The following is a 25597-nucleotide window of genomic DNA, read 5'->3' on the forward strand; positions in this document are numbered from 1 at the left end:
GCAGACTTTGGTAACAGATAGCAACTAGCAAATTATAAGCCCAGAGAGAAACCAGGATTTAGGCAATCCGGCTTAAAAACTGGTTTAGTCTCCACCTTCCATCAGGAGCCCTGGGAAGAAATTCTTTGTTTCTAAGTCCTGCCAGGCAAGTTCAAGCACTTGCCATCTTAACCATGAAGCTTCCTACGCCACATGAGCCGCTTCCACCATTTTCACTCTCACAGGAATAGAACATGAAACTGAGTTGTCACTTGAAACACTTATTTAAAAATGTTATCGCAGTATACAAGTATGTTATAAAATTTCATGGTTCACAATAAAATTACTTAATGTAATGAAAAATAAGAAATCCAGTTCACAATGTAATAGGAACACAGTTTTGATCTAATAAAGAACTCTTTTTGGAACCCTACTACACTGAAGGAATTTCACCTTCTCTATAAGAAACTCTCAACAGATATCAGTCTTAGAACTTAGAGAAATTCCTAAACTTTCCATATTGATGATGTTAGCAACAAAAAGTGGTGGAAAGGCAAAATCAAAACTAAAAAAATCTTAGAATTTAAGAGTAGTTTTTAAAACGAAATTTAAATATTAGTAAATATTTCAAGAAAACATTTTATAGCTTAAATAAAAACTCAATACTATCATGAAAGTAATTAGTAGATAAATGTCTAAAGTAGATCACAGTTGTGTGATTACATTAAATATTTCCCTACAAAATAAGACGCTACAAACAGGGTAAATAACAGATGAGCTAAGGTGACTAGTGTCTCAGAATTCCCAAATTAGAATGCATTAAGTACAACTGTGGGATAAGAGAAATAAATAGAAACTGAAAAACACATTTGATATAATGAAATAATTTTCCATCTTATTTTCCACCACTGATTAAGGAGCATTTCTTGTAGTATTATGTTTAATGCATAAAAATAATAAAAACAATGACTGACACAGTTCTGTAATTCAGGATTCCACTAACAGGGTTAAGGTGAAATAACTCTCAAAGGCTGTGTTTTATGTTTAAAAATCTCCCCAGATGATTAAAATATGCTATAAGGGCAATAACTACTTTTCTAAACCCAATGTGGATATACCTACAAAAACATTGAAAAATTGAATAATAAAGTATATATGAATGTATAACTTCAATAAAGGATGACAGAAAAACCAACTGGTTCATTGGGACAATCAGTATGAAACCAAGTCCAATCTGCTGCCTGTCATTGTGCCCAATAATTTCCTTCTCCCACTACCTTATCAGGTCTAAATTTTTCCTTCTCATCTTTGTGAAATCCTGTGTCTGAAATGAGAAAGAAAACAACAACGAAAAATGTTTACCTATCTACAACCATCAAAAAAAATTTATGTTACTACTCCTGGAGTTAGTAAGATTTGGAAGCATACATTAGCCGTATATTTGAAACATCTCATGAAGAAAACATATTGCTCACTAAATAACAGCTAAAATCTCCCACATAAAGGTCACAATATAAAACACTAAAGTTAAATTACTAACCTCTTCCAAAGGGAAAATAATGCCATTTGATAATGGACTCCCAATATTTGAGAAATCGATTCCATTCCCTGTGTCCTGACATCCGACTAAGATTAGTGACATATATACCCATACCCCAATATCACTACACACATACTCGTGTGTGTTATATATATGCACATTTATAAATGTCCTCATATATGTGTGTATCGATGTGAATATGAGGTGTATAGGTATATGAATTATATATTGACTAGTGGCCTGGTGCACAAAATTCGTTCACGGGGCGGGGAGGGGTTCCCGTACCCCAGCCTGCATCCTCTCCAATCGGGGACCCCTTGGGGGATGTCTGACTGCCAGTTTAGGCCGGATTCCACAAGGATTGGGCCTAAACCAGCAGTCAGACATCCCTCTTGCAATCTGGGATTGCTGGCTCCCAACCGCTCACCTGCCTGCCTGCCTGCTCACCCCTAACTGCCTCTGCCTGCCTGCTCACCCCTAACTGCCTCTGCCTGCCTGCCTGATTGCCCCTAACCCCTCTGCCTGCCTGCCTGATCATCCCTAACCCCTCTGCCTGCCTGATCACCCCTAACCCCTCTGCCTGCCTGCCTGCCTGATCACCCCTAACCTCTCTGCTTGCCTGCCTAATCGCCCCTAACTGCCTCCGCCTGCCTGCCTGATCGCCCCTAACTGCCCTCCCCTGCCGACCTGATCTCACCCCCAACTGCCTTCTCCTGCTGGCCTGATCTCACCCCCAACTGCCCTCCCCTGCTGGCCTGATCTTGCCCCCAACTTCCCTCTCTGTCTCGGCCTCCACCACCATGGCTTTGTCCAGAAGGAAGTCGGATGTCTGAAAGATGGCCGGTCAACCCGGTCTAATTAGCATATTACCCTTTTATTAGTATAGATAGATTATATAGGATAGGATTGCTTAAATCGGGGGGAAAAGCCTTTTTCAGCAGGAGGAAATGCTCTTGGCAGACAAAAATACATAATCCCTATATCTGGACTGATAGCCAGCCATATGCACTATACTGCCAAACCGGTCACTAACAAATTGGACTGCTTTCTTACACCTTATACAAAACAGCTGTTGCCCTTAAAACCCCTCCTCAGCCCCCACCTTAGGTTATGCCTTCTCAGATTAGGTTCTGATTGGTTGATTTCTATGCCAGTCAGCGTCAAAAGCTCCACCTCTTAGGCAGCCATTGGCTCCCCACACTTCACCCAGATTTGGTCCTTATTGGTCGGTTTCTATGCCAGTCAGCGTCTCCGGGCCTGATCAGAGAGGCGAGGCTAATCAGCAGCCCCTGTGGAGGCCCGGAGAGAAAGAGAGAGGCAAGGACTGATCAATAGCTGCCACGGAGGCTACATTAGATCAGACCCTGCTTCTCTCTCCAGGCCTCTCTCTGGGCCTGATCCGCAACCCCTTCGGCAGACAGTGCTGGGTCGCCACGCCAATCCAGCACTGACTGCAAGACTGACTTCTGGTCGGTCGAGCCTTCAATCATTTTGGACATTACTGACCCTGGGTTTTTATATATTAGGATAATCTATATTGAAAATACACAGTGATTTGTTGCTACAACAAATGGTTTTGTTATCTGTTTTAAAATGTGTCCCGTGAGCAATTGGAGGAAGTATAATATTCCTACTTCAGTCCCTAAAAATAGTGAGAGCAGCCCATCCGGTGTGGCTCAGTGATTGAGCATCAACCCATGAACTAACAGGTCACCAGTTCAATTCCTGGTCAGGGCACATACCCAGGTTGTATACCCAGAAGGGGGCGTGCAGGAGGCAGCCAATTGATGATTCTCATCATTGATGTTTCTATCTCTCCCTCTCCCTTCCTCTCTGAAATCAATAAATAAATAAATAAATATATATATATATATATATATATATATATATATATATATGTGTGTGTGTGTTTTCATATATATACATATACACTGTTTTTTAATAGTGAAAGCATAGCAAAATCTTTGGTTTATCAATTTTAAATTCATTTAGTATTTCTTTTAATTTCATCAGTAATTCTGGAACTGAAATTTTCACATTTACCAAAATGCTTTGCTGTGCATTGTGCATTAAGGTAGCCACTAGTCATGAGGCTATGAAGCACTTCTAATGTAGTTAGTCTAAAACCAGAGCTAGAACACTGAGCCTGAAAAGTGAATGGAAAATATCTCATTAATAATTTTTATGTAGATTAAAAGCTAAAATATGTTGGGTTAAATAAAACATTAAAGTTTACCTCACCTGCTTCTTTTTATTGGGACTACTCAAAAAATTGAAATTAGACTAAGGCTTGAATATTTCTATTGCACAGCACAGGCTTACCCTTCCAGTGTAACTTCAGAAAACATTGGATCCAATCAATAACTGTCACATCAACTTACAACTTATAGATTTTCTTGGTGTCTAATCAAAGAATTCATTTAATTTCTAAGTGAATTCTTGGGAAAGTTCATGTACTCTTAGGAAATGGTTAAGGTAAATAAAGATTTGACCACTATAAAACAGAATTTTAATTGGTGAAACACAATTCTCTTGTTAGGATGGCATTCACTATACTGGTCAAGACCACAGAACTAATTACATTTAACAAAATATGGAAATGACACTGATATTAACAATAAAATTTTAAAAATATGGAAGCCAAAGAATCTTGCTTATATCACAACAACTGCTATGACAATCCATCTCATTTTATAGCCAGTCTCCACTGCCAAGAGTATGCAAAATAAGCACTAAATAAAATTAAAAACATAACACAAGAATGCCTGATATTAAAGAAATTCATGTGATAGAATAATGGATTTCCAATATAAGGCTGTACACATTCCTGTTCATGTACATATGATGTTCAGTACCTAAGCAATGATTTAAAAAGTGAAAGTGCTACCTTGTTCTATGCAAGACATCTCTGCACAAGTTTGGCAGTGTACTACAGAGCTAGAACTCAGCAATGGAGGCTGTTTGCTGCCCAACCACAACCAATACAAGGGAGAGGTAAAACATGGCCAACAAAACACTCATGAGATTAGCAACAAATTATGAAGCAGTAGTGAGATAAATAGGAGGCAAGACACTACCAGACTAGGGGGTAAAAAGAGGACACAGGAGAAGCAATAGCAAATGTGGGGACATGGCTCATATAAAATGGGATAAATCTGGAAAAAAAGAAACACACACACACACACACACACACAATTTCAGAACATAAGTCAACATAAAAATAATCCTAATGGTTTCTCAGTTGGAAAAGAAGTCTCTAAATAAGGAGAAATACTGTATTTATTTATTTATGAATAAAGAATGTAAAGAATTTACATTCTTAAAGAATGTAAATTATCTGGATCAAAATTAAATGTGAGAATCAAATTTCCATTGCTAAGATCTTTACAGAGCCAAAACTACATAATTACTATATAACTATTCAAGAAATAAAAAGGACAAGAAAACAAGAGAAGACTAAGGAGCAGGAAAACTGATTTGAGAATAGAAATCTCTCTTGGTTTATAACTGCAACATGCCGTATTTACAGAATAAAATATATATGTGGACTTTATTTAGAGGAGGCTAATTCTCACATTAAAATAAAATACAATTTTATTTTGCTACTGATCTTATAATTCCAAAATAGATGACCAAGATACTATTCCTATAAAAAGTCAAAATTTTGATCAATTTAAGTCATGAGACTTGAAAATTCAAATTATCATTTTGACTAAACACTTCTGCACTATTTGATATCTGGCCATTTTATAAAAACTTAAGAAAGTAGGAATTTTGTAGAATAAATCAATCTTAGATATGGTGTCTTCACTTTGCATGTAGTTTCGCTTAAGTGCCACTTAAAAAGAACTGGAACTTACGCTCTAGAGGTAGAGCCCACATTACCTAAAACAACTTCAGAAGGAGCTCCCTTCACTTCCTAAAGATCAACAATACAATTCTAAGATTTTTCCATGAAACCACTGATATAAGTGCTAAGTTGAAATGTCAGCTGCACTATACCCAAAACTTTACTGTTTCTTTTAAAGGGCTCTATTGTAACTGCAAACTAGAACTTTAAAAAAAATCTTAAGTGTTTTATATTAGAAGCTGTAATCAAATAGGTTACATTTCTATATTGCAAATGTGTTGAAATTCCAAATAAGGTCACTTCAAGTTTACTGCTTCATTAACAGCTTTTTTTAAAAAAAAAATGGCCAATATACCTGTTAATACTACATTAAGTTCAACCTGAACGCAAAAAATATTGTCCTCCATAGCCACCCATACACCTTCTTGTTTTATAGAAATGCTCCAACATGGTTTATGAACATCATTAAAATCACCCTACCTGTTTAGAACGAGGTCTACCAGGAGAAAATTTTCTTTTGGTAATAGCTGGTTTACCCATGCCAATTTTTGGAGTGACTGAAAAGTAAGTGGTTGGCAGGATATTTCCAACAGAAGCACTGAGCGCTGAAGGGTAACTGTGCAGCATGTCATGGGAAGGCAAGTCGGAGGAACAAGGTGGAGAGGAAGACACATGGGCCTTGCTTATGTCCACTGCCGATGGAAACGATAACTCCGTCTCAGACAGTAATTTTATCGATTTGTCTTGGCATAAACCATCCTTCACACAACTCTCAACTGCAGGAGTCGTTTCAAAGTCCATGAAGGCAGTGGAAGATTCAGAACTAACTTTCTTTTCCATTTCTTCTTGTACCCTTTCTGCAGCTAACAGTTCCATAGGGCATACAGTACTTTCCTTACAGGGGGACACCAAGGTTTCTGGTGGAACGGTGATGGAGTCGAGGATTGAATTTGGAGGCCTGGACTCCTCAGCGGATGCCACCATTTTAGGTTCCTCTAATAACTTCAGCTCCTCTTGTGCAGTGGCCGGGTGTGCAAGGATGTCGACATTTCCCATTACATCCATTTTGTTTTCATTTTGATCTTCATCACAAGTATGCATCACTTTAGAAGACATTTCCACTTTTTCATTATCAACTGCATGAGAAATCCGATTTTCCAATTCTGGATGCATTTTATCTTGAGATGATTCTAGAAAAGTTGAAATATTTGTTATGTTAATGTACACATGAATTTTTAAATTTCTAACTAGGAGTAGTTATAAGATATGAATGTCTTATATGTCTGTAGCTTTGTGGCTTAAAAAGAATAGGCTTGGGCAGAATTAACCGCAGATCAGACCAGAAAACCTACAAAAACATTACATTAAATAAAATCCCCAAGGTGTAAGGTATTTCTGGTAAGAATATTAAAGTAGAATTTCTATTACATGTATAGGTGTTTTATAAATTGAGCACTTACAAAACTATTTAAAACTTCGTAGGTGAAGTTATACTCATTTAACAACTGGGAAATGAAGTTCAGTGATGTATGTAAGGTCTCCAAGTTAAAGTGAAGAATGGTCTAGAATATAAGGCTATTCTGCAACAGCAGGCAACCAGATGTAAACAAAGCTCTGTAGACTCAAATGTGTAATGACCACAGGCAGAAAAGATTTTGCTCAGCTATACCTGCTAACCTACTCAAGGCATGTGTTAATAAACAAAATTAGATGTCAAAAATATCTCTAGTTGTTGACTAGTAAATTTTAAATCAGGGGAATAGTGTTGGACCATTAACCTAATCTTACTTAACAGTAATTTTAGTGGTCCAATCAACATGAGCCCTAAGTGCCCTATCAAGTAAGACCACCGACGATAAAAAGCACTTAGTTTTTCAAATACCATCATGGTACTTTCTAGGTTCCATTAACAGAGACACTAATTCCTCCTTTATGATTTACCATGGTAACTGAAATTTATCTACATCCTTATATCAAAATGAAATCTCACTTCTCATTTCCATTTTATTGGAAGACTATAGTTGAGAATAAAGAAAAAACATTAAATAACAAATCTGACTGTACCTTTTTAAAGTATTTTTTAATATATTTTTATTGATTTCAGAGCAGAAGGAAGAGGGAGAGAGGGACAGAAACATCAATGAGAGAGAATCACTGATTGGCTGCCTCCTGCAAGCACCCCATTGTGGATCAAGCCCACAACATGGGCATGTGCCCTTGACCAGAATCAAACCCAGGATCCTTCAGTCCGCAGGCCAACGCTATATCCACTAAGCAAAACCAGCCAAGGCTGTACTTAATATTTTAAAACACAAAAAAAAATGCTAAAATACTTAATACAAAATTAAACACACATGAAGAATAAATGCTTAAGGGTTTAAAACCACAAGTACCATCATTTGAGTGACTCAAATGAAAAAACCTTATCGTAATGCTATAGGAAGCCTAAGTCATATGCTAACAGAAGACCAACAGCCTCAAGTCACACTGGCAAAGAGGAGCCTATATGTAACACGCGTAGAGACCACAAGTATATTCCTTCTGTTCTATGCTAGGAAGTATTAAGATAGAAATATAAATACACAGTTCAATTATAGTCAGTTAGTTTTATACAATGATTTTAACTTGCCTAAATAATGAACACTTGGTTTAGCAATTCTTTTTAGAGAATGTAAGCAGTAGTAAATAATTATTTGGGATGATTAATTTTAAAAGTCAATAGACAATGACCAATCTGCATAGAAACCATAAAGGCATGGTTATGGTTGTAATGGGATCAAACAGACCATAGGAACATGCCGCTTACCAGAAGTGAGAAGCCCATGTGTGTCCAGACCTTCTGGCAGATTGCTCTTCCGCTGTTCTCCAGCATGGATCAGGACTGCTGTGAATAACACATGCATGGAATCTGCAGCAAGGAGTCAAATTTCCCAAACCCTGCTCTTTCCAAGTAACTTAACATTTTTATCCTATTGCCAAATGCCAATTTCCAATATAAGCACAAAACACCATACTATATTTCTTAGTAAGCAGGGTGTGAAGATGGGTATGAAAAAGAATGAGGATACTGAATATGCTCTACTAGAGGCCCAGTGCACAAAATTCGTGGGGGGGGGAAGGGGGTGTCCTTCAGCCCAGCCTGCACCCTCTCCAATCTGGGACCCCTCGAGGGAGGCAGGATCGGGCCTAAACGGGCAGCAGGACATCCCTCTCACAATCCAGGACTGCTGGCTCCCAACTGCTCGCCTGCCTGCCTTCCTGTTTGCCCCTAACTGCTTCTGTCTGCCAGCCTGATCATTCCCTAACCACTCCCCTGCCAGCCTGATTGCCCCTAACTGCCCTCCCCTACAGGCCTGGGTCCCCCCCAACTGCCCTCCCCTGCAGGCCTGGGTCCCCCCCCAACTGCCCTTCCCTGCAGGCCATCTTGTGGCGGCCAAATTGTGTCCCCATGGGGGCAGCCATCTTGTGTGTTGGAGTAACAGTCAATTTGCATATTACTTTTATTAGATAGGATAGAGACCTGGTGCCCAGGTGGGGGCCAGCTGGTTTGCCCTGAAGGGTGTCCTGGATCAGGGTGGGGGTTCCCTTGGGGCGTGGGGCAGCCTGGGTGAGGGGCCTGTGGTGGTTTGCAGGCCACACGCCCCCCGGCGACCCAAACGGAGGCCCTTGTATCTGGGATTTATTTATCTTCTATAATTGAAACTTTGTAGCCTTGAGCGGAGGCCTGGGCTGGCCAGGGTGTGCAAGAAGCTTGGCTTCCTCCATTGCTGGGGAAACCCAAGCCTCCTGCTCGCTCCGTGGCCACAGCCATCTTGGTTGGGTTAATTTGCATACTTGCTTCTGATTGGCTGGTGGGCATGGCTTGTGGGTATAGCGGAGGTACAGTCAATTTGCATATTACTCTTTTATTAGATTAGATAGGATGAGGCTTATTGTTATAGATAGCCCTTTGTCTTATTTATTGACTTTATATACCTTTTAATAAGTTGTTAAGTATAATTAATCTCAAAAAATCTCAATAATTATATTCAATCTATAAAATACACAATTTTACATAAACTACCACAAACTATCAAATGAGCCCAAGAAGTAGTTTTTCCCTCAATCTGGTCTCATATTAATTTCAGATCCTCAAATACAGTAATATTATCAATTTTGCAAAAAGCTTAATTCAAATAACTAAAACACCCCTCAATAGGATTGCTAAGATGACCTAAAATAAATTTTTCATTATCTCAGCATGGAATATCTCACAATCAGGAATGGCTCTAGTTAGTAATTAACAAGTATAACTCAGAAGTAGAAAATAACAAATTACTTTTTTGGGTTTTTATTACAAACTACAGGCCCAATGCATGAAATTCGTGCAAGGGGCTTTCCCTCCCCCTTGCCTCCCCCGCCCCCTCCCCCCCAACGGCTTCATCCGGAAGGTTGTTGGGAAGGATGTCCAGTCTAATTAGCATATTATTCTTTTATTATTATAGATTACTTTTTAATGAAAATCAATTAATCCCTAAACAAAGAATTTATTTGTGATTAATTCTAGATTACAACTCAACTACTAATATATCCGTATCCTTTCCCCTATTGATTTCTGTCTAAGGTTATTTTACTAAAAGCTCCCCTCTAAACAGTATGTATGTCTTGGCTAATTTTTATTAGGATACTAAAATTTCAGCAGACATTCACTGTACACACATTTTCTCCAGAATACAGACTATATCCATTATGGAAAACACTCTTACCATCTGGAACAATTCCAGGTGTAGACTCTTGACTGCTGGCATCTTTATTAACTGCTTGCTCTAGAAACACCACAGGGTCTTCAGAGCCTTCAACTTCCATTTCATTGTTATAATCTTAACAGAAATTTATTTATTCTTTAGCTCAGAATGACTTTTCCTGTTTTTGTTTTTGTTGTTAACTAAGTTAACAGTTACTATGTTGCTTTAGTGAGGGTAAATTATCACCAAAAATATCATAAACTCTTCTTTATATTTTTCTATTTTGAACCCAATATATATTTACATATTTTAAACCATGGAAAGTAGCCCAGCCAGCATGGCTTAGTGGTTGAGCATCAACCTATGAACCAGGAAGTCACAGTTCAATTCCTGGTCAGAGCATATGCCGGGGTTGCGGGCTTGATCCCCAGTTTTGGTGCATGCAGGAGGCAGCCAATCAATGATTCTCTCTCCCATCATTGATGTTTCTATCTCTCTTCCCTCTTCCTTCTCTCTGAAATCAATAAAAAAATATATTTTGAAAAGATAAATAAACAAAATAATAAACAAAATAAAAACATCGATAGCATAATGAATTAAGAGGTAACTGGTGCCCAGCCAGTGTGGCTCAGTGGTTGAGCATCGATCCATGAACCAAGAGGCCGAGTTTTGATTCTGGTCAGGGCACATGCCTGGGTTGTGGGCTCGATCCCCAGTAGGGGGTGTGTACGAGGCAGCCAATCGATAATTCTTTCTCATTTTTATCCCTCTCTCCCTTCCTCTCTCTGAAATCAATGAAAAAAAAAAAGTAATGACATTTTATTATTTTAAAAGGATATTCCACAACTGTATACTGATGCATACAGTAATAATATGAGTCATTAAGATGTATCTATTTAATCCTTTTGCAGATAATAACAGAGACTTTTATAGAGGCTATAACGCAAAAGGATGAAAATGAAAAACAATGGCAAGGTCTGTTTCTTCACATCTAAGAATCTTGTAATCATATTTATAGTTAACAGTACACTACTAAAATACCTGAGCAAAATTTGGGACTCTAGAAGTGAAAATTAACATTTAAGAACGAAATTATAAAACTAAAACTTGTTTAGGGTGAAATGACCCAGATTTTGAAGCACAAATTAAGTCCTATTACCAAACCTGGAGGAACCTGCACTGTTGGCTCAAAGATATGCTTGGAGTAAAGCACAACAGTCCTGGATTCGAACATCAGGAGAACAGTTGTGAGAAGCTAGATGAGATGTCAGCCATCAGACTCAGGTATCAGGGTCACATGTGTATTTAAAGGCTGAGAAATTAAGAGTAAGATGGGACCTGGCACACAGAAGTCACTCATTATTACTAAAGCAGTATACTGGTGGCTGGCTGGGGCCAAGTGTACCTGCAGTGATGTCGGCCATCTCCACACCATCACCGGGCTGCAGCGCATCCATCTCGGCTGCTGCTAAGTGTTTGCAGTATGTGCAGATATACTCTTCTTTGAACTGAGAATCCAGTTCCTGATCCGCTGGTTTGTCACATTCTAAGTGAATCCACCTGCAGTGATAAATATTTTTAAATAAAATGTTCTAGTTCAAAGTCAAGTTCATAAAGTAGGGCAAAGAGAAACAATTGCTGAAAAACTGGGCAAAGGAGAGGTTGAGGATAAGAGAGAGAGGTTATAGGGGTTGGCAACTGGGGAAGGCCCTATTTAAGGAATGGGCATTTCCGCATGAGAGGTGCTGACATACTTTTACTTCCATATTGTCCAACTATTTCCTCTTCAGTTCCCCCTCTTAATGCTCATTTCTGGTCTTATCTTTTGCCCATTCAGTTCCTTACGCCTTTCAGATTCATGAAAATGTGACTTAACTTCACCTACAACAGCACTCAGTACTAAAAGGAACATTAGAGTGATAAAGCTCAGAGCACAGATACAGGCAGAGAACGATCACATAGAGGAACTAACAAAACACTTCCATGGGCAAATGTCTTCTTACCTTTTGCACATATTACAGTGAAGCATGTCTTTCTGCAGTTCTGGGTTGTAGCACTTCCCGCAGAAAGGACACAGGTTGTCCTGCTGCTGGTAACAACTGTCACACACCAGACAATTGTGGTGCCACTGAGAGCTAGACCGTGTGCCACACTCTACACATATTCTGCAATTCTAAACGCCAGGAGAAATGAAAACAAAACCAGGGTGTTATGCATATGTATTACAGTCCTTGTATAAACCATTTTGAACTCATGAAACATTTATAGATTATATATTAAGCTTTCATTTTCATGATGCTAATTTAGGGTATATATTTTTGAAAAAGCAATTTGTTTTGAGCCTCTGATAAGACATCACTCAATTTGAGCTAAAACCTCCAAGAAAATGTAAACAGAGGATGGAGACATCCAAGTAAACATAAGAAGGGGGGAAAGCCCAAGAGCTACTCAAACTTAAAAAAAAAAAAAAAAAAAAGAGCATATTCCAGAATCAGGAAGTAGCTTGTGTGGAATAATCTGCTAAACCCCCATTGCAGAATGCAAATTGGTGCTGCTAGGGTGCTCCATTTGCTATGGGCAGCTTAGACAAGGATTCACACTAAAGAAGTATCACCACCCATTCCAAATGACTTGGTGTCTAAAATTGTGATAATAATCACTCCACATCAAAATCCAACTATGGCTTCTGGTATTTTCTGAACAGAATGGCACTATTCTTTCCAAAATAGAGGTTTTTACGAAGTGCCAGCCTGCGAAGGCCAGCCCAAACCCTCCTTTGTGCCTGTGAGTTAGCCTGCCTTAAAGCCCTGGGCGCAAGACTGCGGAGCTCTCATTACCTACCGTGGCTTTCTGATCTAAGACACCAAAAAAAGGAGCTGTATCTTTTTTATTTTTATTTTATTTTATTTTATGGTTTAAAGTATTACATATAGTAGTACATATATCTCCTTCCCCCCCCCCATAGACCTTGCCCCAGCCTCTTCTACCCCCCGTCACATGCCCTCATCCCACACCCCCCCCCCCCCCGTGTCTTGTGTCCATTGGTTGTGCTTACATGCATGCATTCAAGTCCTTTGGTTGATCTCTTTCCCCTCCTCCCCAGCACTCCCCAGCCGTCCCGCTGTAATTTGACAGTCTGTTCGGTGCTTTACTGCCTCTGTGTCTAGCTTTTTGTTCACCAGGTTATAATGTTCTTTATTTTCCATAAATGAGTGAGATCATGTGGTATGTTTCTTTCATTGCCTGGCTTATTTCAGTTAACATCATGCTCTCCAGGTCCATCCATGCTGCTGCAAATGGTAAGAATTCCTTCTTTTTTATAGCAGCGTAGTATTCCATTGTGTAGATGTACCATAGTTTTCTGATCCAGTCATCTGCTGATGGGCATTTAGGCTGTTTCCAAATCTTAGCTATGGTGAATTGTGCTGCTATGAACATAGGGGTGCATATATCCTTTCTGATTGGTGTTTCTAGTTTCTTGGGATATATTCCTAGAAGTGGGTCAAATGTGAGTTCCATTTTTAGTTTTTTGAGGAAACTCCATACTGTTCTCCACAGTGGCTGCACCAGTCTGCATTCCCACCAGCAGTGCATGAGGGAGCTGTATCTTTTTGAGCTGCTGGGCTGACATGAAAAGACTTGCTCACCAAAAGTGAGAAACTAGCATGAGCCATAAACCTGCTGAAGTCTTACAGGTATCATATGAATGCACTAATATTAATGCAAAAATCCTGAATATTACAAATAGACTCCAGTAGCAAACAGGAAAATAATAAGCCACATCCAAGTGGATTTTATGCAAGGATGGTGAAATGCAAGGATGGTTAAATATTAGAAATCCGCCTGGCAGGTGTGGCTCAAGTTTGTTGAGCATCATCCCATGCATAAGAGGTTGCTGGTTGATTCCCGGTAAGGGCACATGCCCAGGTTGTGGGCTCAAACCCTGGTAGGTGGCATGCAGGAGGCAGCCAATTGATATTTCTCTCAACAATGTTTCTGTCTCTCTCCTTCTCTCTTCCTATCTCTCTCTCTTAAAAGCAAACAAAAAAACAAAGCATATTTTTTAAAAAGAAAATCTATTAATAAAATTTAACACATTCTTAGGTCTGAGAAGAATAATTTCAATAGATTCTGAAAAGCCTTTGGAAAAAAATCCAAAACCCATTCCTAATTAAAGAACTCTTAAGAAAATAAAAATGGATGTTATTTCCTTAATGTGATATACATACACACGTCAACTCTAAAGCCAACACTTTATTTACATGGGGAACCCTAGAGGTATTCCCACTGAAGCAAGGATGTCTACTATATCCACTACCATTTAACACGATTCTGAAGTCAATGTAAACACTGAAACAAAAACCAAGACAGAGTAATAAGAAGAAATAAAACTATATTGTAGATGTCAAAGTAATATACTTTGAAAATCCTAGAGAACTGATCACAAATTCAATAAAAGAACTTAAGAAAGTAGCATGATATAAAACAAGCAATGAAAAATCAAAAGAATACACACACAAATAATAACCAGTTAAAAGGTATAATAAATGAGAAAATCTCACTTATAACAGCAACAAAATGGATAAAATATTTAGGAATGAACTAAAGAAATGCCTAAAACCTATACAAAGAGAATTACAAGCACTATTAGAAGACACTGAACTAGACCTGCACAAATGCAAAGACATACCTGTTCATGGTTAGGATGTCTTATCATCAAGATATCATTTCTCCCCTAAATCAATTAAAAATTTTAAAGTGATCCCAATAAAAACTCCAATGATGTTTTTATGTAGTTAGATCTAAGTTGACATAGAGTTCATAAGGAAAAATAAACAAAAGAAGAGCCAGGAAATACATGAAATTAAAAAGTTCTGAAGGGGGACCAATACGTCCTCCACACACTACAGAGCCTCTAGAATTGGTAACAGAAAGATCCATGGAGCAGACTAGCAATTCCAAAAATAAACCCAACCCAATCTAGAACTGCAATCTGGAATCTCAAGTGGATGGGGCCAAGAGAGTCTTTTTAACGTCTGGTTCGTGGGCTACCGCATAGCCACCTGGAAAATGATACTTCAAATCATACAGAAGCAGCAACTCCAAATGGACTAGAGCTAAAAGTAAAAAATAAAGTGGTGCAAAAACTGGAAGAAAATATGAACTCTTCACCCTAGCTGGTTTTGTTCAGTGGTTAGAGCGTTGGCCCACAAACTAAAGTGTCTCGGGTTCAATTCTGGTCAAGGGAACGTACCTTGGTTGCAGGCTTGATCCCTAGCCCCAGTCAGAGCATGTGTTGGAGGCAATCAATCGATGTGTCTCTCTCACACTGATGTTTCTCTCTCTCTCGGTGTCTCTCTCCCTCCCTTCCACTCTCTCTAAAAATCAATGGGAAAAATATCCTCAGTGAGGATTAACAATAACAAAAAAAGAACTCTTCTATAACCTCAGTGTAAGGAAGGACGATTCTAACTCAAAAAATCCAGAAGTAATAGAAAATTGATAAATCTGGCTATATTGTGTGGCAAAAAATAACATAAGCGAAGTCAAAAGGGAAATTTACTAACTGGAAGGAAATATTTGCAACATATAACACAGATAAAGGCCTTATATCCCCAATATATAAAGAACATTTAAATTGGGGGGTAAAAAAAAATTCTTCAAGGATAGCAGGCAGCACTCATATAGAAGAAGGTAAAAATTACCCTTACACACATAAAAAAATCAACTTCACTCAAAAAAAATTAAACTACACTGAGATATCATTTTTCACCATAAAATGGGCAAAAATTCAAAAGCTGATGATGACACTCTTGTTGGCCAGGCTATAGAAAAAGTTGTTCTTTCACACATTACTTTCCTGGTGGTAATGTGAACTACCATTAGCCCCTGGGGAAGGAATTTGACATTATCTCTGTCAATTCCTTGAGTATTCACCCCTTAGCCAGTAATCCCACTTCTAGGAATTTGTCCTAGAAATCTTCTCTCAAAAATTCAAAAAACCTTAAACACAAAGTTACTGCCTTTCAGAACCATTTGTTATGTAAATATGGACAACTGCCTAATATCCAAGCATAGGCCATTGAATAAACTATGGTGCAGATAAGAAAGTGGGGGAGGGGAAGGAAGAGGGAAATCTATCAACTGATATGAAATGACTTGCAGACTTTTTTTTTTTTTCAGACTTTTTTAAGTGAAAAAAGCAACAAGCAAAAGAGCACATATAATATGCTACCTTCGGTATAAAGTGAAAATAATATATCTGCTTATCATTATAAAAATAATGCAGGAAGGGCAAATCAGAAAGCAAGCTAGTAAATGTGGTGGAAGTGGTTCAAGAGTAAATGACAATTCTGAGAACTTCTGAAGGCATGCCAGTATTCTATATGCTTTTAAAAATAGAAATCATAAGAAAAGGGGAATAAAATCTATCACTGAAAGCAAAATGAAGGTTTCTTTGTTGCACTGATCAACTGATGTTGTTACTGAAACCCCAACCATAGGTGAATCTAGGTAAATGGCATATGGGTCTTTTTATTTTTCAAACTTTTAAAGTTTGAAATTATTTTCAAATAAAAGTTTTTTTAAATGTATAATATACCAACACGCAAGCATTCGTGAAAGAGAAACAGGGAAAAGAAACCTACCTGACAATGACTGGTCTACAGCCAAGATCACCCACACTCCAGGAGCAGCCTCACGGCCCTGAAGGCCCCACAAGGCCCCAGTGTCTCCAGTCTCCGGACGCACAGAGTTGGGCAGGTACGAGGCCTTCAGATGTTAAATTCTGACTAAAGATCATAGAGGTGCATGGAAGGATTTAACAGGAGAGGATCCTTCCTCAGACTGCTCAGAGGATAAGCCTTCCTACTACAAAAAGCTCCACGCCGATTCCGTGGGTAGCTGGATACTCATTTTAGGCATTACACTGGCCACTTTATAGGCACATCTCCCTAAATCCAACACCCCTGTGAGCTAAGTCCTATTAACATTCTCTACTTGAGGAAAACTGGCTCAGGAAAGTCGAATAATTGCCCCAAATCCTACATTTAGTAACCAGAAAAGCTGATATTTGACACCACAACCTAACCTCTTATCCACATTATAATAACTCCATTGAACAGATTAAAAACAAAACAAAACACAACAATCCAATCCGATTCCCAGCACGGTTATAAATGATTCTGTGACTGAGAAAGAGAATAGCAGAAAATGACAGAGAGCAAATTAGTAAGAGACCAGGACAAAGGGAATTCTGAGAACAACCTTGGGAAGTAAACCTGAAATTCTGAAGACATTTTCCAAGATAATGGAAACCATGACAAAGAAGATAATGAAGTAAGAGCAGGAAACAAAATTATCTAGATGTTACTAAATAGTATTAAAGAGAATATAAAGAAGGTAGTTTTTTTAAAGGCAAAGTTAACCAACACTTCTCTAGACCTGGAGACTGAAAGCCACACTAATTAGTGTAGAACCACAGATGCATCCTGGAAGCAAATACAAAGAAATGAGAACAACAACAAAAAGATCCTAACGCTTTTAAGCACAAAAAAAAAAAAAAAAAAAAAAAGGATTATAGCTAGGTAACTTAAAAAAGAAAAAATAAAAACTTTTCTTCTGTGATAAGCTGAAAAAACTCTTGGGGGGGAGAAGGGGGGGGGGGTTTCCCAAGTATAAAAAAGAAAAAGGTGTAACATAAAATTATACCAAACCAAATTCTTGTGGTAGTCTGCAGGCAACAGTATTCTTTCAGATATAGTATTTCAAAAAATTTACAATTCTCTTTTAGAGGAGAACAACAAGGATGCCAAAAGATTAGAGGTGAAATGAGACTGGAATTTAGGGAGGATAATACACACACATACACACACACACACACACACACACACACTCATTTATTTATTTTTTTTGCAAAGAAAAAGTGACAAAGTTTATATTAGTCTGAGTTAACTTAACCAAGATAAAAAGAGAGAAAAAGAAAGAATTCTCATTCAGTGGGAAGTGAGAGAAGAAAAAAAAACACTTTCAACATTGTAACTTAACATTCATAAAATAAGATTCTGAATTGAATTGCAAATCATTGCAGGAAATAGAACTAGTTTGTCTTAAAATAGTCAAGCATCTCAATCACAACCATTAATCTCAAATAGTTAGCTCTATTAAACCTTTCAGAAGAAACATTTAAAATTACAACAAAGGGTCCAAAATAAAAAATAAAAAAGATGTGAAAAGATCATTCAATTGGTAAACTAAAACCCCCTGTGGCCATATTGTCAAGCAAAGTATCTGGTGAAAAATACAAGTGTTACACAGGATACACAGGCAGTTTTACATTGATAAAAGGCATTTTATATATATATGTGTATATATATATATATATATATATGTATATATATATATATATATAGAGAGAGAGAGAGAGAGATATAGATATATAGATATCTATCTATCTATCTATCTATAGATAGATAGATAGATATATCAACAATGGCCTGACCTACTTGCTCAATAACAGCCACAAAATAAGTTTCTTAACAATAACAAAAAGTAAAATACAAGTAGAAATTGATATGAAAAAGTATAGAAGTCAATTTTATATAGATCCTCATATGCTGTTGAATCAGCTAACTAAAAAATAAGGACTGAAATTAAAAACAAATACTACACCTTTAAAAAGTCACTATTTCAAGTATCAAAATATTTGCCAAAAAAAAGCACACTGGTTAAAGTATCTGATTAAATACAATTAGGGCAGAAATGAACATGCTTAAAGCACAACCTAAAAAATAAATTAGGTCCAATGTATATAAATGCAGATAAGGTTAAAAATATAACGACTTTGGGGACAACAACACTCTAACTAAAGGTAAATTTATAGTTACATATCCTTTTCCTTTGAAAAAGCGAAGGAAACAAATTACGAGACAACTTCCTAGTTGAGAGCAGTAAGAAGGCCGGCAGAGGCCGGCGGCGAGGATGAGTGTGAACGTACGCTCCGTCCGACGGCAGGTTTCCACGGCGATCCCGCCGGAGCGCCCACCGCACCAGCGCGCCCAGCCCACGGCAGGGACCGCACTCGCCGACGGGCGGCCGCAGCTCCGACCTCAGCAGGCCTCAGCCCCTCCCTCCCCGGCGGGCACACACCGGGCAGGTAAAGGGAGACGCCCCCTCCCTCCCCTCCAGTGCCCACCCACGGCACTCCCCGCCCGCCGCCCACGGCCGGAGAACCAGGGGAGTTGCCGCCAGGTCCAGGCGCCGAGCCTCACCTGGCCCGGGGGTGCGGCGCAGCTGCTGGGCTCGCTCTGCGCCTCCTCCCACTCCCTCTCCCGCACTCCATCCCGGGATTCTCCCGGCGGGCTCGTCCCCCTAGACAGGACCCCGCCCCCGGAGGACAAAATGCCCCTACCTCCACCCCCGGGGCCAGCGCCTCGCTCCCTCCCTCAGGCCTCCACACCTTTCCATCTCCGGAAGGAGCCTCCGCCTGGGAGCCTCCCCGGGCCTGGGACCCAGGGACCACCTCGGCCACCCAGCCACCCCACTGGCGGAAGGGAAATCTACACACGCCGTCTGGGAGGGCAAATATAAGGACCAGGACAGGGGTCCAGAAACGCATTTCTGAGTCAATAGGACAAGAATGGGAGGCTGCTGAGAGCCCACAAATGTACCCTTGGAGGGCTATGTGTTTTCTGAGAACTTCAAGTTTTTCAGGGAAATGCTACCCTAAATAATAAAATATTAACTGGCCTGCAAGGTGCTGCAATGCAAGTCTTAATACCTGCATTTAGCACTTGTGTGTATCACTGTTAGTCCCAAGTGCTGTCAGATAGAAAGAGGCAAGATTTGACCGATACAAAGGCAGAGATGCTTGGCGGGCACAGGTACCTGCACCGCAGCCCTCAGCTGAAGATCCACAGAATAGCAGAGGATTCTATCTCCATTCACAGCACGTGGCAACAGTAACACCCGCAAACAGCACGCCAGTAACTCACAATGAGGAACTGCTGTTCCATATTTAAGCAACCACTGGATCAGTACCCACCATGGTGCACCTGTGAACGGTGCACCTGTGAACGAAGCTTCTCAGAGCTACCCAGTGACACTTGATTGCATCTAAAGCTCAAGGGCTGCCTGCTGGCGGTCTGAGGTCTCATTTCTCTGAATCAGGAAACACGGTCATCACATATCAATACTATTTTTATAGAAATACCTATACAAAAGGCATTTTCAGTACCAACATTACTAAAGCCAAAAGAAACCTAATGTGCTGAACTGGACCTGAGATAGTATCTGTCTACTAAACCGAGACTTGGCTGTTTTGTTTCAATGCAAAACTATTTGTTATATTAAATGAATATTTACTTTATAAATTCTATTTAGTTTTATTTTTAAAGTCATTGTAATTACTGTAGGTAAAAGAAGTTGATTCCTAGCTTCGTGTCTGTTCTATAAAATTAAGATTATAATTTTTAAAACTCTCAGCATGAGGGGAGTGCAGACACTCTAGTCTCCAGGTTTTTACCATCTATACAAGGTACAACATGAAAATGAGACTCAGCAATATCTCTTAATAATTCTAGAGAGCAAAGCCCTGCTACTCAGTACAGTATGACAGCCAGGGAGATGGATGATGTGCAGGATGAAACATCACACTGACATTATAGGAGACCTGAGTTCTAGTTCCTGTGCTGCCTTTACAAAACAGTAAACTTGGGTAATTTAGGCTCTCACCAGCTCCTAATCCAGAATTTATTCAACTATATAGATTTCAAAAGAAGCATGTGAATTACTTTTATGATTGATTCAGCCTAGAGAACATTGAAAGAAAGGTCACAGTAAATATCTTTGTAAATATCTCCTAAACAGGGGGAGAAAAAAAAGCAGTCAGTTGAGAATTAAAGGTGGGCACACAGTGGAATATACAAATCTTATATCGTAGAAAAATGTACACTTGAAACCTATATGATCCTATTAACCAATGTCTCCCCAATAAATTTAATTTAAAAAATTAATGGAAGTAAAGGAGTTATTCTTACCTTCTACTTTAAATATTTTGTGCTTCCATGGACAAATAATTTGTTTACCTGATACTATACTAACTCTCCCCATAAGTAGAGTTGTCAGCCAACCTATAGGTTTATGGAGACAGAACCTCAGGAAGCTTAAAGAGACCAGCATGGAACACTCAGGGTCATAAAGATGCAAATACCAAAACAGATGCAAGAACAGAGAATCACTGACTCAAAGAATATCCAGAAAGAATTAAAAATAACTGCAGAAAGACTGATTGTGTTAAATAGAAATGATTTGACTGAATGGGGTATGTATGATCAATAATGATGTGTACTATGCAATACCAAGCATAGTATCTTAAGTGATGAAAAAATGGGAAAAAAATGTCTATAGATCTTGTCTAATACTTAAAATCCAAGAGAAACTTTAAACAACACCAAAAATAATTAATATCTAAGTCAATCATCACTTACTAAAACCACCACGGGGGAGGCACAATATGCATATACATATGCATATATAATGATTCCAAATATTTAGTACAAGTGTTACATACATACATACATAAATATATGTACATATGAAAATCACTGTAAAACCACCTAGAAACTTCCCTATAGAAATTTAATGTAATTTATCTCTGGATTTTAAATTTTAAAATATATCTCTGTTTCAGTATCCTCATATGGGGATACTACCTATTTCAGACTTTCTGGGAAGATTAAAGATAAATCATTTAAAAATGTTTTAAGCCATAAATACCTATACGTATTAACAGATTCAGCAGCATTTCATAACAGCCTAAAGTTGTAAACAACCCCAATGTTCACCAACAAGCAATTCAATAAACAAATCGTGGTATCTCCACTACTTGGCAACTATATGGGTGAATCTCAAAATAATTATACTGAGTTTAAAAGCCAGAACAAAAAAGAGATTATATACTATATAATGTTCTTTATATAAAACTCTGGAAAATGCAAACTAATGTACGGTGAAAGAAAGAAGGTTGCCTGGAAGATAAGGGTGGTGACTGGTGAACAGCTGGAGGGACTCACAGGGGCACCAGGAAACTTTTAAGGTAGATGAATATGTTTATTATCTTGAAGGTGATAATGGTTTCATAAGGGTATATATGTGTCAAATTATAGACTTTAAATATGTACACTTTGTTGTATATCAATTATGCATCAATAGAGCTGTTTATTTTAAAGGTGATGGCAGTGTATATAAATTTGCGTAAGTATCCGGTTTGTCTGCTCTATATATTTAAAAAACATACAGATGCTGATATTTTTCTTAAAAAAATAAACAACTTACTTTGCATTTCCAGCCATTGGTTGGTACTGATTTCATAACTGGTTGAAGACAAAAAGTATGATACCCTTTGTCACACGTATCACACACTAGCATCTTGCTATCTTCTCCCGATTGTCTAAAAAATAAGATAGCATTAATGATGCCTGACCTTTAAACTTATGTTTATAACATAAGTAATCATCTAAAGAATCAACTCTGGGATTGCCCAGTTCATAAACACCTCAGTGTCTGTTTTGTCCCCTGGATGTGACAGCATTCGTCCCGAGCTCCCTAAAGGCTTTTCCTACTGAAAGCTCACCTAGGGTGAACCTGCTTGTCATCTGGGGATTCCGCAGAGAAGGAGGGGTTAAGGCAAGATGCCTGACTCTGATCTTTAAGTATCACATACTATCCTCTCTTGGGAAGGAGCTATAACTGATAGTTGATGCTGAAGGAACACCCTTCAGCACAGTGAACTGGGAAGACACAGTCATTATAAAAGGAGGATCAAATTTGGCATCAGACCTATCTTTATATTCAACTGCTGTTTTTCTAGCTATGTGACTCCTGAATAACTTAGACTTGAGTTCTGTTAGTTTCAGGTATAAAATATGAATAATTTCCAAAGGTTACTCTGAGAATTAAGTAATTCTGGTTGAAGAGCTTAGAATACTCATTAAGCACTATGTACTAAATAAATAGGTATAAGAATAACAATCTTATCATTATTAAGAACTATACTAAAAATAAATATCTGCCTTGATTCTTGGCTATTAATCACTCTCAGATACTAAGAATTTAACTCAAGAGGAGGGGAAAGAAAAACTGGGGAATGCAAGAAGAGTGGAGAGAGGAAATGCTGAATTAAACCTGGGGATAAATAGAAGTAAAACGGAAGATGGGTTAGTTGGTCTCCAGTTATTTCTTATTTAGCTTAACAAATTCTACATATAAAATTGCATATTTTATCTCTTCAGCTACATGGAAAGATCTCATAGGAAAAGTACTCTTTCTTTAAGTTTTCATATTCCCTCCCAAGAAACTAGGCACAGATACAAGGTACCAAATAAATGGTTACTGATATTTTCTTTAATTTTTACCAAAATATAACAGCATTTGGTCCTACTTATTCCACATAATTCTGAGATACTGATGTTTTAAGAAATTAAATTATGAATAAAACAGACTGGTGGGCATAATTTCTCCTAGTTACAAAAGTCCTCAGCTTGTAAATAATTTAAAGACTGCTATAGATGCAGGTAATAGCCCCAATTTATAATGCTAATTAGTAGCATGAGAAAATATCACAGAAAAGACTGGAGAAATGACCTAAGAATGGAACAGAACAAATAGGAAAAGAACATCCCATTGCAATGTTTAAATGCCATATGATACTCTGTTCCAGTATTATGGTGACTAGGATCTACTGTCCAGAACGGTCTTCAGAGAGATCCAGATTTTTTAAAAAACAATGATCTTAGTTCTTCCTGGAAAGGAAGGTGACTCACTTTTGGTAGTTAGGTTTATTTTCCTATTAAATCCCCTCCCCACTCTCCCTCTAAAGAAGTTGCTTTAGTTTTCTAATATTTATTTTAAATTGTTAATATCACTCATTTAAAAAATTGTTGGCAAATTTAAATTAGCTTTTGTTTAGCCTTTGTTTCAAAGTAATATAAATGTTAATGCACATCTAGCGTTTATCTCTTAAATTAAGACATGATGAAGCGATGTGAATGAATAAAGCTGCAGTCTGAACAACCTTTAGCACATCACACAAACCTCTTGTACCTACAAATAGGGTCTCTCACAAACTCAATACACACCTGTGAGTTGAAATTAAAACTTACTTGCAGTTCTGGCACACTTTGCACTCAGGACATTGCCAACCTGCACGTTTTAATGGAGTAACCGCTATATCCAGGCACATTCCATGATAGTGCTGACCACAAGTAGTACAAAAGAACTGATCTAACAGGTCTCCCGGGCTGTCGCACACTGCACAGTTTGCATCTTCCTTTGCTATAATTAACAGTAAAACAATGAAATTGTTGTATAAGAATTTGATAATTTTCTGACTTTACAGTTTAAAAATCACTTTAAAGGAATTTGCATGGTAAATCTTTCAGACACTTTAAGTTATCCACATTGAAGTGATATCCAATCAGAATATGGTCTCCATAGAAACAATGCAATATATTTAATCTAAATGTAATCACATTCAGTTTAATCATCTGGTTTTGCAATTTGTGCCTATGTGTACTTGAGACCAAGCAGTTCTGATGTAGTCTTATATCCCTAGTACCAGTGACAATGCTGGGTGCCTACTTAATGCTTCATATATGCTGCTGAAAGAACCAAACCAGGAAAGTATCAACTGAGACGTTGGTAATGTAAAAAAAAACACATTTTATTTGGATGTTAAATATATTCTGAAATTAACAAAATAAAAGACAAAAAATTAAGAAATGTTAATATCCATTAGATTAAGATGCTTCTTAAGCATAAACAGACTAATTTTTATTTTAATCAAATAAATTTTTTTAATTCTGAAAAATATTGTATGAGGGAGAACATTATAGATGGAAGCTACACATTCATACCCAAATACAATACTTCATTCACTATTTCAATATTCATCTATATTAATGGCAAGCTGTTTTAAAAAGCATTAAATTCTATATAATTAAGGACATCATCTACCTCCTAAGTGTGGATCAAAAGAAATGTCGCTTTTTAACAGTTTTTTTACCACTGAAACAAAAAAATAACTGTAAGAATAAACTGCCTTGCCAAGTACATAAATTCATTCACATTACAAAATAAGGGAATAAGGTTTTCACATTACAAAATAAGGGAATAAGGTTTTCCTTATTTATACCAATCTGATATATCTCCTACATAATAAAAGCCTAATATGCTAAGTAAGTGTCCGACAGTTCATTTGACCAGTCGCTATGACAAGCACTGACCACCAGGGGGCAGGCGCTCCATTGGTAGGTTAGCTTGCTGCTGGGGTCCAGCTGATCGGGACTGGGCTAGGTGGGCTGGACACACCCTGGAGCCCTTCCACGGTCTCTCCCCAGCCCCGACCATGCACCGGTGGGGTTCTCGACCTGGCCTGCATTGTCTCGCAATCCGGGACCCCTCGGGAAATGTCGGAGAACTTGTTTCGGCCCAATCTCCGCAGGCCAG

The 25597-nt window shown here is 38.2% G+C and overlaps 1 protein-coding gene across 14 annotated transcripts in view; it reads right to left on the bottom strand.

Annotated features, from left to right (window-relative positions):
* The window catches only part of KMT2C (lysine methyltransferase 2C), a 259362-nt gene that overhangs the window by 101144 nt on the left and 132621 nt on the right, over positions 1 to 25597 (bottom strand). For 13 of the 14 annotated variants that reach the window (XM_079786336.1, XM_079786335.1, XM_079786334.1 and 10 more), the window contains 7 exons: positions 24253 to 24424; positions 22427 to 22541; positions 12097 to 12266; positions 11499 to 11653; positions 10115 to 10228; positions 8176 to 8253; positions 5850 to 6559 (listed from right to left, as the gene is read on the bottom strand). In XM_079786336.1, coding sequence (XP_079642462.1) covers positions 5850 to 6559; positions 8176 to 8253; positions 10115 to 10228; positions 11499 to 11653; positions 12097 to 12266; positions 22427 to 22541; positions 24253 to 24424 — 1514 coding nt within the window. The remainder of the gene's footprint in view (positions 1 to 5849; positions 6560 to 8175; positions 8254 to 10114; positions 10229 to 11498; positions 11654 to 12096; positions 12267 to 22426; positions 22542 to 24252; positions 24425 to 25597) is intronic. The other variant, XM_079786339.1, reaches the window with a different exon arrangement.

This window comes from Cnephaeus nilssonii (genome assembly GCF_951640355.1).
Source record: "Cnephaeus nilssonii genome assembly, chromosome: 12".
NCBI lineage: Eukaryota > Metazoa > Chordata > Mammalia > Chiroptera > Vespertilionidae > Cnephaeus > Cnephaeus nilssonii.